Below are 14,353 nucleotides of genomic sequence, written 5' to 3'. Positions count from 1 at the left end.
CTGCCGTCAGTCTGAAAGTCTGGTTGCGCGAGACTAGTAACATCCTACCAGCCACCTAGCAAACATTCAGAACACCCTAGTAACCACCCCGAAAACCCAATCAACACGTTAGCAAATTCTAAACTGTCTAGCTAGCATCCAAAACACCCTAGTAATCACCCAGAGTAACAACCATAACAATTAAATAGCAATGCCCTAGGTCCCACACATTACCACTGTAGAAACTAGGGCTGTGCGATATGGACAAAAAATACCATCATGATTTTTTGATCGATATTGCGATTTCAATTTTAATCACAATTTTAAAACATATTTCCTTACACGCATACTTGTCTGTATCATTTTTTGGAAGCCAGCTTTATTGCGGGCACCATATCTTTTCATAAATGATATGTGACAGTGTAAGTCATTTCTTCATGCCTTTTTGAACTCTTTTCATATGTTGTGCAGTTCGTAAATGCCTGTATTATTGATTTGTGTTCACCTGGTTCGGAATGGGCCATTGTTTTTCTATGTAAACGCGTGCTAGACGTACATCTTTAACCATTGCTCTTGTGTCTTGCATCTTTTGCAGCATCTCGCGCATGACACTGCATTCTATGCGTCTTTCAAAGTAAAAGAAGTTCAACTTTTAAAAAACGCATGTGTAGACCTGCGTCTCATGTTTTTAACCGCAAAAACGCATTGTGTGAATGGCCCCTACTCTGTTTTGCCGCAATGATAGTTTGACAGGTCTTGCAAATTACCTGACTCAATGATACATCATCTCTCCTGTATCCAAAATACACAAGAAAATCGTACTTTCTGTGGTTTTGAAATTGTGCATGCTTGCATTATTACGATTTTGATGAAACAATGCACAGCCCTAATAGAAACCACCTTGCAACGCCCTAGCAACTGTCCAGGACACCCTAGCAACAACCAACAACACTGTAACCTAGCTACCATACATAATATCTTAGGAAAGACCCAGAACACCCTACATACCGATGTTCTAGACCTAGCAGCCACCTAGCAATGTCCTTGCAGTCACCCACAACATTTGCATAAACAAAAACTAACTTTATACTGCTTCGTGTATGAATACACACACTCACACATTCTCCCTTTATTGCCCATGTTAAACCCCACTTGTGTTTTCTAGGGTTGTAACTGTTGTTGTAAATCCAGACTGAAGATCTCAGTGAAAGCTGTACTGTTTATTTTTCCTCAGGCATTGTGAAATGAACCAGAGCTCTAAAAACAAATAATGCTCAAGTACAGAAACTTGAGCCACTATAACCCTCCTAAAATCACAGATTTAAGTTTAAATAAGATGTGGTCGGGAAACATTTTAAGAGTATCGATTGCATTTCTCAGAGCAAGTAACCCTGTTGATGTGCAGAAAAAGTGTTTTGGTTGGCTGTTCTACCACACATCTTGCTAATGTGAACTGGATGGGCATTTCTACCACTTCAGTAATGCATTAACTGACTCTCTGAAACTGATGCTCTCCCAGCAGCAGCTCTACCTCACTACAACAGCAAGAATGTGCACTTCATATTGATTTCTTGAATTACTTTCTGCTTTTTAGAGAGAGGACAGGAAGGGGATGTGGATGGGGAAATGTAGGAGTCTGACTCAAACTTGTGTCGGCTGCATGAGCATCATAGATTAGAGACCATGGTGATTGTGAATTTGCAAACTAGGACATGTTTTTGGATCAGCATCAGTTTGGTCCTGGTAAAAAATTACTATCAATCACAGTTTTTTTTTTGTTTGTTTTACAGAAAAGAGGCAGGGTTAGTTTTTTTTTTAAACTATCATCTTTGATGGGTATTTTAAGGGTATATCACAGTTAGGGTTTGTTAGATAGGGTTTATTTGGGAACATGTTTTCTTTGGCAAAATCGTAGTCACTCATGTGCTAATGGACAGACAACAAAATCACGTTCAAGTGCTTCACAGGTTTCCTGTAACCAGTTGTATTATTATTTCCACATTGTTTGCCGTAGTAAGAACCTAAACTTGTGTAGGTTTACCGTGTTTTTGCAACAGATGTTTCGACGTTTATTATGTCTTTCATGAGGGCAAAATCAAAACATTCATCATTGACAACAGCTTAAAATATGAAAGAGAGACATATGTTTGTCTACACTCTAAAAAATGCTGGGTTGTTCCAACTCATGTTTGAGTAAAATATGGACAAACCCAACCATTGGTTTAAATTTTTAAAGGGATAGTTCACCCAAAAATGAAAATGACCCCATAATTTACTCACCATCAAGCCATCCTAGGTGTATATGACTTTATTCTTTCAGTCAAATACAATCAGAGTTATATTAAAAATATCCTGGCTCTTCCAGGCTTTATAATGGGAGTGATTGGAGGATGAGATTTTGAAGCCCCAAAAAAAGTGCATCCATCAATCATAAAACATACTCCATGCAGCTCTGGGGGGTTAATAAATCCTTCTGAAGCGAATCGATGCGTTTGTATAAGACATATATTCTTATTTAAAACTTTATAAAGTAAAATAACAAGCTTCCGGCGCAACAGCCATACGCATTCAACTTACGTCTAAAAAGCGTAAAGTTCTGCAACATAGTACACAATGACATGACGTACTACGCGTTATAACATAGGACATAGCGTAGAATGTCATGGCGTGTACTACGTCGTGGAAGTTTACACTTTTTAGACGTGTCGAATGGCTGTCGCACCGGAAGCTTGTTATTTATTAACCCCCCAGAGCCAACGTTTTATGATCGATGGATGCACTTTTTTGGGCTTCAAAACCTCATCCTCCAATTACTCCCATTATAAAGCTTGGATGAGCCAGGATATTTTTAATATAACTCCAATTGTGTTTGTCTGAAAGAAGATAGTCATATACACCTAAGATGGCTCGAGTGTGTGTAAATTATGGGGTAATTTTCCTTTTTCGGTGAACTATCCCTTTAAATTAAATTTTTAAACCCAATTGTTTGGTTTGTCCATATTTGGACAAAAAAATTGGCAAAAATCTGATTTTAATGACATTTCAAACCTACCACCTTCAAAGGTAGTTTGGCTTGTGCTTGTAAATCAGTTTTTTCTGATCAGATTTTTTGTGCTAGTCTAAACAAGGTAAAAAAGATGGAGACAGAATAATATAACATGACTATTCAGTTTAAATGTAAATACCACATGACATCCATTTCTATAAGAACAAAGCAACAGTCCTGACGGCAGTATGTACAGTCTCTGTACAGTAACAGCTCTTATCCAACGTGAGGCCAGTGATCCTGCAGGCCGGTTCTCTTCCATCTTTATTTGTTTGTGATTAATTTGAGTTGGATTTGTTTTAGCCCGGCTGTTCTTCCATCTGTCACAGCTGCGACAAAACGCAAGAACCCGTCGTGACGGCCACTACCCATCCACCCACTCACTGCTGACGTCACGCGTCCTCTCGCCACTTCTCGCCATCAATGCTCTCGTAATCCTCCCTTTTTTAGTTACTTGCCATTTTTAGGTTCCCCTACCCTTCCCAGGGGACTTTTTCTTGTGTTTGCATGTGTGCATTGATGTTGTTTAGAGGCTATATCCATAAAGGCTGCTTATTATACATTCAGAATGAAGTGTTATTCCCTGTCTGGCCGTAGAAAAGCACAAACAGTCTCCGTCACTGCAGTTAGACAGTGTGAATGGATTTATTGGAGCAGTCGTTAATCACTTGTGATTGGATGTAAGTTTCGACTCGACATTCATAATCGAGGAAACAGGAAACAGGCCAAGACTGAGGAAACAATGTAATGTTAATGAGGCACAACCATCGCTGAAAGGTTTTTCATTTCAGATATCTACACAGAAATGGCCTAGTTTATATTTATTTCTTGACGGTGGCAAATGGATTGGCACTGAACGTAATTACAAAACTAGTCTGAGTAACTAATGACAGAAGCAAATAGATTATGTACAAGACCTTGTTCTTGTATTACAGTTGACCTATTTGAAACTTCTTGCATACTGCAAGTTGCACATAAAGACATAAGACGAGCATGTTTAGGGCATGGGTTTAGGGTTGGTCTTAATATTCAGGGGCATTTTAAAATCATTCAGACTGTACAGATTCAACATGTTCAACTACATTGTGAACATACCTGTTTTCAGGTTGAGAAAGAGTATTTATATAAGTGTGGGAATATTTGCAAAGCTCAAAAATAAAGATTAAAAATAAAGACCTGGAGTAACTTGAGTGATGGTTCATGGCTCATGAATTGAGGAATTTAAACCTGCAATCTTTCAATTAGACTCTCCTGGCAGAAAAAAATCCCATTGACGTACATTAAAGGAGGGACCATAGTCAAGCCTAGAGACCAGAATCAGCATAATGGCAGTACATTTTGCAGTCATGCACCACTCACATTTACAAAAGTTGTAAAAATTCACTTTGTTTTGGTCAGTTCAGGTTCAGAGCTATAAACTCTGAAATGTCTTCATTTTATAAACCCTTTTTGTTCACACTCAAAGAACATAGAGGGAAAAGCAATATTGCAATGACGGTGATTTGTCTTTGTAGGTTTGGTTTTCACATTCTTGTGAATACTACCATTGAAAAGTACCACTCTGGTTTAATGAAGTCTGAATCTGAAGAGAGAACCTACTGCCGGTATTATTATAGACTTAAATAACTTGATAAAGTTCCCGTTGTGTTCCCACAGGATAGTCGGACACACTGAGCCATACACCAAACTATGCTGCAAAGGCTTCTGCATTGACATCCTTAAAAAGCTCTCTCGCAACATCAAGTTCTCCTACGACCTCTACCTGGTCACCAACGGCAAACATGGCAAGCTGGTACGAGGGATCTGGAACGGGATGATCGGAGAGGTGAGGAAACGTCAGTTTTCTTAAACAAAAAATCAAAAGTGACCACATTTACTTTCTTAAATACACATTCCTTGTCTAATTTTGAAAGATTCATTGGTGGCATTCACTCAGTGCCACCAAGCCCTTATTTTTCAACCCCTCTCCTGTTATTTTGATACCACATTCCAATCAATTTCTGATGCATAAAATGAAGTCCCGTCCTACATTTTGTTTAATTTTGGTACTGTATATAAAATAATTCATTTTACTTCATATTATAACAGTACGGAAAATGGGTCACAAATGCCATTTCATATTGACTTTAAATGTTTTTATATAAAGCTAATCTTGATACACTCTTAAAAATAAAGGTTCTTCAATGGCATCTGTGATTCCAGGAAGAACATTTAAAGGGATAGTTCACCCAAAAATTAAAATTATCCCATGATTTACTCACCCTCAAGCCATCCTAGTTGTATATGACTATCTTCTTTCAGACGAACACAATCAGAGATATATTTAAAAATATCCTTAGTCCTCCAAGGTTTATAATGGTTGTGAATGGCTGCCCAGATTTTGAAGACAAAAAAAAATGAATCCATAAGACTCCAGGGGGTTAATAAAGGCTTTCTGAAGCGAATCGAGGCATTTGTGTAAGACAAATATCCTTATTTAAAACTTTATAAAGTAAAATAACAAGCTTCCACCGCAACAGCCATACGCATTCAACATACGTCCAAAAAGCGTTAACTTCCGCGATGTAGTACACTACACTATGGCATGACGTACTACGCTATGTCCTACGCTATAACACGTAGTATGTCATGTCATTGTGTAGAACGTCATGGCATTGTGTACTACGTCGCCGAAGTTAACGCTTTTTGGACGTACGTCGAATGCTTATGGCTGTCGCGCCGGAAGCTCGTTACTTTACCTTACTTTTTTAAATAAAGATACTTGTCCTACAAAAACACATCGATTTGCTTCAAAAGGCCTTTATTAAGAGATTAATTTTTTTATGGATGGATGCATTTTTTTTTGTCTTCAAAATCTGGGCAGCCATTCACAACCATTATAAACCTTGGAGGACTAAGGATATTTTTAAATATATCTCTGATTGTGTTTGTCTGAAAGAAGATAGTCATATACACCTAGGATGGCTTGAGGGTGAGTAAATCAAGGAATTTTCATTTTTTCATTTTCAAAAAGTTCTTTAGATTAGATTTTTAAATGTTCTTCACACTTAGAAAAAATGGTTCTTTTCAGAACTGTTCACTGAAAGGTTCATTGGGGAACCAAAAATGGTTTCATTATGGCATCGGTGTGATTGTAAAACCCCCCTTTTGGAACCTAAAAGTGTATATGTCAGATTCTAATGAAAACTGATTCTACAAGTGGTTTAGCATCTGTAATGTCAAGCCAAACAAGAAAACAAAAACTGAAAGTTTATGAGAGAAAGTCTGTTGACTAAAGAATGGATCTAAAAGCTTGATCATTCCAGCGAACGTGACTGGCTTTAAAATGACACATACAACTTCTCCATCAAGTAAGTTGAGGTCTGATGCGTAGCAGCATCTAAAGACTTTCAGACTGTGACTTGTGCTCCTGCTTTGTCCAGTTTTTTTTCTGGGATTCAGAAAAACTATTGTGCTCAATGAGGCATTTTATGCATGGTGTGGGTTAAAAAGAAAGAGAAAGAAAGAGAGAGTCTGGACTGTAAATCTGCAAACACACACACACACACACACACACAGTGGTTATTAGACTAGCACAGCCACAACAAACATATTTACGGACATTAAAAGAATAGTTCACTCAAAAATCAAAATTATGACATTTTACTTACTGTCTGCTATATATATCTAGACACTTCTTTATTTAACTCTTTTGCATAATCATTGTAAATATACTGAATTTTTTCATCTTTCTTTTTAGGTATTTTATAAGCGAGCGGACATGGCCATTGGCTCTCTGACCATAAATGAGGAGCGCTCTGAGATCATTGACTTCTCTGTGCCATTTGTGGAGACTGGCATCAGTGTGATGGTGGCCAGGAGCAATGGAACCGTGTCTCCTTCAGCCTTCTTGGGTAAGAAACACTACTGTAAAACAATCTAAATTAACACTATTAATGAACAGTACCTGACTGACATTTTACAGTGATTTTACTGTATTCAATTTTACTGTAAACACAGAAAAAAGAGATGTAGTAGTGGAGCAATACTGCTGTACATACTAAATAGTTTGTTATGCAAAATTAAGCTAAACTTTACAGTAATCGCTAATTGACCTTTTGATCCCTTTCATTACTGTTGCTAACTCATACAGGACATCCTATTAAGAATTAACGAAGTGAACAGTGTTATTTTTATTAAAATGTACTCATAAAGTGGCTCAAAAATGCTCAAAAATGTATTGGATATTATTCTTATGTGGGCTGGAATGAATTGTGACTTTGAAAGACATTTTTATCTGACATTTTCTGGAAAGAAATTCAAACTGTGCAGCAGTAACATGATTACAAATTTGATCAACAGCTGCCAGGTTCAAAACTACAACAGTGTTATTTTAGTATAATTTATGTACTATTTTACTATTTATAAATATTTTGAATTTTTAATTTAGTTCACATTTTATTAATTTTGTTGTGCTTTTGTCCTTTTTTATTTTAATATTTTTTAAAAATATTAATAAAATATAATTATATAAAAATATAAATATATTTATTTTTTAATTTTAGTAATTGTAGTACTTCGACTTCAACAAACATTTTAGTTTTTTAAGTTCAAGTTTTTCATCTAATATTTATATTTCATTTTATTTTAGCTTTATTTCAGTAAATAAAAACAATGTTAATAGTTTTAGTTTTTTTTTTTTTTTTGCAGCCCAGATCTTAAACCACTACATTAGTGTTGTTTTGGTAATCTTATATTCTGTGTTGACACTATTTCATTTTCACCGATGTGGTCGGTTAGCCATCCCATAAATCCTTTTGCACACATTTCCATTATACTGTAAACAATAAACCTCCCCAGAAACCAGAATTCATAGTAAAAATACAATAGCCTACTGTCATTTCATACAACAAGATGTAGTTATAAATATTTACAGTGCAATTTAATCGTGTGTGAGAGCAAAAACATTGTTTCTCTTGTCTGATGGCATATGAATCGTGTTGACTTTAATTTGCACCTCAATTTGCATGTATAAGAATTTAAAAAGGTTTAGCAATCCTACCAGAATAAAAACCATGTCATTTGGGAATGGCGTCATTTGCTTCATCTGTCTCTCTCTCTCTCTCTCTCTCTCTCTCTTTCAGAGCCCTACAGCCCAGCAGTGTGGGTGATGATGTTTGTCATGTGTCTTACAGTCGTGGCAGTGACTGTGTTTGTGTTCGAATACTTTAGTCCTGTGGGCTACAACCGCAGCCTGGTCAGTGCCAAAGGTCAGTGTTAACCGCCTCTGCTAACACTTCAGGACCTGTGACAGATGTCAGAAACTGTGGCAACCTGAAACTCTGTTCATCAATCATGACAGGTTTGACAGGACATAAGCTAGGAGAAAAGGTAATTTGTGTAATTAGAGGAACATTTTATTGCTCAGAGGTTGTGCTTTCATAGCTCAGGTAAATTATATCTCATTTGTTTGTCATAAAATTTTGGAGAAATAAATATGGACACAAATGAGATAACTGACTTACAGTACAGTAAGGGCTATGAAATGAATGTGGATACCTGCTTAAATCATTTGGTCTCGGAAGAGCTTGTTGAGGAATGTTTGAGTTTGTATTGAAATCTTTTGATTGCGGACTTTGGAATGTGAGCACAGTTTGAGATTCTTTAGAGGACATACACATGAGATTATTGAGGCCTTTTTTCTCAGAAGGAACATCTACGGAGCAAGATACTTCAGCAAAAGTCTCTATTTGCTTTCTGTTTATCCTCAATGTTTATTTGGGTTCTTTCTTTGCTATTGTCTTTCTTCTCTCCATTTGAAAAGAAAAATCAAAATACATGCAACAAATCTCATTTATAAATATAAATGACCTTGAAAACAATAATGTACTGAGGGCAACAGCAATGGCTATTATTATTCACCAGTGAAATATTTAATGGAGTGTCCATTTACACCAAGTGCAAATAGCCCACCTTGTTGGCAGAGGCTATTTACACTAACTCCGCCCACCAATGTCTGATTGATCCAGACAAAATTACAAAAGAAACCCATCTGATAACAGGAACAGTGGCGTAGAGAGCAAGGCAGGTGGCATTTTTCAAATTCATCCTTCTCCCTTTTTCCTTGGGATGCACCGATATGAAAATTTTGGCCGATACCGATAACCGATAATTCTTAATATTTGAAAGCCGATAACCGATATCTTGGCCGATAAACCTAAATCCAAATTTTTATATAATTTTTGAGAGCCTGATTACAAAAACAAACATCTCTCCGTTAAAAGCCATGTCCCAAGCACACAATTATAATGTTTTCATTATAATTTTATGTAGCCTTTATGACTTGCGCTGCACGTTTCACTTCACTTTTCCTTTTTGAAGTAACTCCAATCATATTTCAAGCAATTCAAAACCATAATGGTGAACAGTGCGCATCTGAAGTGTCTCAGCTGAAGGAAATAATTCATTATCTATCGGCTTTAATATATCGGCCAAATTTTCTATTTATATTTTCCGATATATTGTTCATCCCTACTTTTTCCATCATATATCAGCTCGGAAAATCATTTATTTTAAATAAAAATGAAGAAAATGTTTGAAAAGTGGAAATAAAGTGCCTAATAGTGGGAATAAAGTGTTTATCGGGTAGGTGTAGGGAAGAGCTTTAGGGACAGAAACAAGTAATTTCCAAATAAAGCGGCATTAATTTACGATTTTAATAAAAATAATCATATAAACTGAATGTGTTGTTATTGCATAATGTACTACAATACACCGAGGTGCAAATAGCATCTGCCACTAGCATCTAACAACTATTTACACTTGTGCAAAGAAAATACTGATATTTTCACTTTATATAAATAAAAACTTTAGAAAATATTTCTAAATTGAACCCAGCATACAAGCAAGAATGATGGCAAAAACCCTGAAGAAGCTTTAATATTGTGTATCTCAGATCCAGGTGGGCCGACATTCACCATCGGGAAGTCAGTCTGGCTGCTGTGGGGGATCGTCTTCAACAACTCAGTGCCCATTGAAAACCCCAAAGGCACCACCAGTAAGATCATGGTGCTGGTGTGGGCTTTCTTTGCCGTGATCTTCCTGGCCAGCTACACGGCCAACCTGGCAGCCTTCATGATCCAGGAGCAGTACATTGACACTGTTTCTGGACTGAGTGACAAGAAGGTAAGAGCTGCCAGCATCTCTCTTAGCAAAAAGGCCATTCTAGAGCATGAGTTTTAATTAAAGTCGTCACTCTGTGGAACTAAAAGAGGGATTTGCGCTGATAATATATAGGGATATGTACCCTTTCATTATGAAATAATGTGATTAGAGTACTAATCATTAATTTATGTTATTTTAATAAGACGTATATGGACAATTTGAAACATTAAAACTATTTTAAATGCTGGCAACATGACAAAGTAATGCAGAGGTGAAAGTATATATATATGCTGGTGTTGCTAATCGCGTACTGTGAACTGGTTACTGTGTTCAGCAGTACTGATGGCTGGTTAAAATAATCAAGGATTCTGTTGAGTTGTAAGGATTTTGAAATGTATGTAATTGCATTTTAATTAAGTTTTGCTGAAGCTACCTAGTTCACTAGTTATGCTAGCTAAATAACTGTGTTCTAATTGGTTGTGTAGGGACACATCAAGGTGAAGTGATTTTCAATGATACTGAAAGCTGTTAGAACTGACAAGCTTCAGATGGAAACAGTTAAAGAGCAATTTTGAAGACAAAGAGCCACAACACTGTCATTAAAGAGCCACAGGAGTTGACTACCAGGGATTTAGACACTGACAGCAAGATGTTTTGGTATAAATTCAGATTCAGGAGTGTGCCTGGGAGGCATCACATAAAGAATGAAATGCCTGTAGGGCAAAATAGCCAGAGGGCAAGAATTTCACGCACAGATCAGGCTGTTGCTTTCAAACTGCGCAAACTTTGATAGCTGCAGTTTAGTATGGTTGTATTTGCAGCAACATTTTTTATTTATATACTTGTTATTTATTTATATTGTTGACTTATTTTAATAATACTAATAATTTATCATTTTATATTATTATATTAAAATAATACTTTTATTAGAATAAGAGAAAGGGAGAGAGTGAGCATAGCTGATTAGAGAGTGAGCATTGCAAAGTTTATATGTGAATATAAGCATAAATTCAATATCATCATATAAAGCGATTGTGTCTCTTCAGAAAATTTGGGCTAAATCGCTCAATTCATATGGATTAGTTTTACGATCTCTTTATGAATTTTTGAAGCAACAAAGTGGTAGTTACAGTACGTAGACTGTCAGTGGAGGGTCCGTAATCTCTCAGATTTCATTTAAAATACACTATACTGCCAAACGTTTTGGGACGCCTGCCTTAACATGCACATGAGCTTAAATGACATCCCATTCTTAATCCGTAGTGTTTAATATGGAGTTGGCCCACCCTTTGCAGCTATAACAGCTTCAACTCTTTTGGGAAGGCTTTCCACAAGGTTTAGGAGTGTGTTTATGGGAATTTTTAACCATTCTTCTAGAAGCGCATTTGTAAGGTCAGGCAGTGATGTTGGCGAGAAGGCCTGGCTCGCAGTCTCCCCTCTAATTCATCCCAAAGGTGTTCTATCGGGTTCAGGACTTAGCCCAATCCCTGAAAAACAACCCCACACCATAATCCCCCCTCCACCAAACTTTACACTTGGCACAATGCAGTCAGGCAAGTACCGTTTTCCTGACAACCGCCAAACCCAGACTCGTCCATCGGATTGCCAGACAGAGAAGCGTGATTCGTCACTCCAGAGCACACGTCTCCATTGCTCTAGAGTCCAGTGGCGGCGTGCTTTACACCACTGCATCAGACGCCCTGCATTGCGCTTGGTGATGTAAGGCTTGGATGCAGCTGCTCGGCCATGGAAATCCATTCCATGAAGCTCTCTACACACTGTTCTTGAGCTAATCTGAAGGCCACACGAAATTTGGAGGTCTGTAGCTATTGACTCTGCAGAAGGTTGGCGACTTCTGCGCACTGTGCGCCTCAGCATGTGCTGACCCTGCTCTGTGATTTTACGTGGCCTACCACTTCGTGGCTGACTTGCTGTTGTTCCCAACTGCTTCCACTTTGTTATGATACCACTAACAGTTGACCATGGAATATTTAGTAGTGAGGAAATTTCACGAATGGACTTATTGCACAGGTGGCAACCTATCACGGTACCACGCTTGAATTCGCTGAGCTCCTGAGAGTGACCCATTCTTTCACAAATGTTTGTAGAAGCAGTCTGCATGCCTAGGTGCTTGATTTTATACACCTGTGGCCATGGAAGTGATTGGAACACCTGAATTCAATGATTTGGAGGGGTGTCCCAATACTTTTGGCAATATAGTTTATCTTCATTTGTGTTTCAAAGATGAACGAAAGTTTGGAACGACATGAGAGTAACTGATTAATTTTTTTTTTCAATTTTGGGTGAAATAACCCTTTAATGCACAACAGTTATGTCAAAACAAGTGTAGATACATAAATCCCTAAAAGAAATTTCTGCTCTACGCTATTTTTTTCTTAGTTAGCAGTAAACTTTTGATGTGGTCAGGGCCATGGGACAGATGAAAGACAACACTTATTCTGTCTATCCTTAGATGACAGCAAACACACTTAAAATGACGCATTCGCTGGCACTGGAGTCTGTCACATGCTCTCAGCCGGAATACAATCACATCCGCCTGTTCCTTAGAGACTGTTCTCCTTCATTGACAATAGCAAGGTTACCTACATTACAGCACAATTATTCATGCCTTGAGTTCTGAAGTGCTGTCTTAGTGGCTATATTACATTTCTTTGATATTACATTAACGGCACTTAATGAACATGGCCGGAATCACGTAAAAACTAAATGAGGAGAAATTTAGCAAGGGAAAAGTAATATTGGAATTCCTCGGATGTTTGGTCAGGCAGCTGAGATAATTCCTCATCTTTGTGAGGACAGTCTGAGGTTCAAATGTTAGAATTTGAACAGAGCATGAGAATTAATTGACTGAGAAGCACTTGGGGGTTGAGACCCAGTGGCTTTGGTCCGAGTGTTATCACTGCAGCCATTTTTTTCAGCTTTCTTCCTGAGGATTAATTTCTGTCATATTCTCACTTGGATTTGGATTGTATTTAATGTGGCATTTGCAGATACAGAATCGTGGGAATCCTTGGATGAGGGTGAAGACGAAGGCTGAACCTAGAATAAATTCCCATGCAAAAATCCAGCTTAAAGAAAAATCAATCACACTTTCTAGCAGCATAGCTTTCCCAGCCAAAAGTTATTACTGGCATATCTAGCGGTGCTGGAATCTATTAAAATGCACTAATCCTTAACCAAATAACTCATCCAGGGATGTATTTTTACCACTTGGACTATACTTTGTTCTTAAAGTTCAATTTAAACATACTAACTTGTTGAAATGCTAACTTTCAGTTCCAGAAACCGCAAGACCAATATCCTCCATTCCGGTTTGGGACTGTGCCCAATGGCAGCACAGAACGAAACATAAGGAGCAATTATCCCGAAATGCATTCCCACATGGTTAAGTACAATCAAAAAGGTGTGGAGGATGCTCTCAACAGCCTCAAAACTGGGTGCGTTTACTGTAATTTGTCACCTGAATCTCTAAAACAAATCCGCCCCCAGTGTATTATCTTTTCAGCTAACGTGCATCATTTCTTTACTACTAACAGGAAGCTGGATGCCTTCATATATGATGCAGCTGTGCTTAACTACATGGCGGGTAAAGACGAAGGGTGTAAATTGGTGACCATCGGTAGCGGGAAGGTTTTTGCTACGACAGGCTACGGCATCGCCCTTCAGAAAGAATCTCGCTGGAAGCGCCCCATAGACCTCGCTCTTCTCCAGTTCCTTGCTGACGGTAACCTCAGAAATTTACATTAGCCAGAGGAGCTCTGCTTCAAAAGTCTGACCGAAATGTATTATGTATTATCGCAGGTGACACTCAGAAGCTGCAGACAGTGTGGCTCACTGGTATCTGTCGTAACGAGAAGAAAGAGGTGATGAGCTCTAAGCTCGACATTGACAACATGGCCGGAGTGTTTTACATGCTTCTAGTGGCTATGGGTCTCAGTCTGCTGGTCTTTGCATGGGAACATCTACTGTACTGGAAGCTACGGCATTCTGTCCACAAGTCTGAGCGTTTGGACTTCTTGCTGGCTATTAGCAGGGTAAATTTTATGTGATCAATTCTAATGAATCTAGTCTACTATATGGTGCATAATGCAAAGTAACTAATTCAAAATTAGGAATTTGCAATCATTAGCATTTTAGTTTTTCTATTTTTTACCTTTGGGGGGG

At 37.8% G+C, this 14,353-nt stretch overlaps 1 protein-coding gene across 1 annotated transcript in view; it reads left to right on the top strand.

Annotated features, from left to right (window-relative positions):
* grin2ca (glutamate receptor, ionotropic, N-methyl D-aspartate 2Ca) overlaps positions 1 to 14,353 on the top strand; it is a 71,934-nt gene that overhangs the window by 54,642 nt on the left and 2,939 nt on the right. Inside the window, exons 7-13 of the mRNA XM_051884687.1 lie at positions 4,682 to 4,850; positions 6,765 to 6,918; positions 8,149 to 8,274; positions 9,960 to 10,189; positions 13,466 to 13,626; positions 13,726 to 13,913; positions 13,991 to 14,223. Coding sequence (XP_051740647.1) covers positions 4,682 to 4,850; positions 6,765 to 6,918; positions 8,149 to 8,274; positions 9,960 to 10,189; positions 13,466 to 13,626; positions 13,726 to 13,913; positions 13,991 to 14,223 — 1,261 coding nt within the window. The remainder of the gene's footprint in view (positions 1 to 4,681; positions 4,851 to 6,764; positions 6,919 to 8,148; positions 8,275 to 9,959; positions 10,190 to 13,465; positions 13,627 to 13,725; positions 13,914 to 13,990; positions 14,224 to 14,353) is intronic.

The sequence above is a fragment of the Ctenopharyngodon idella genome, chromosome 3, assembly GCF_019924925.1.
Source record: "Ctenopharyngodon idella isolate HZGC_01 chromosome 3, HZGC01, whole genome shotgun sequence".
NCBI classification, from domain to species: Eukaryota; Metazoa; Chordata; class Actinopteri; order Cypriniformes; family Xenocyprididae; genus Ctenopharyngodon; species Ctenopharyngodon idella.
The sequence above is the reverse complement of the archived record's forward strand: the minus strand, read 5'-3'. Positions and strand labels throughout refer to the sequence as shown.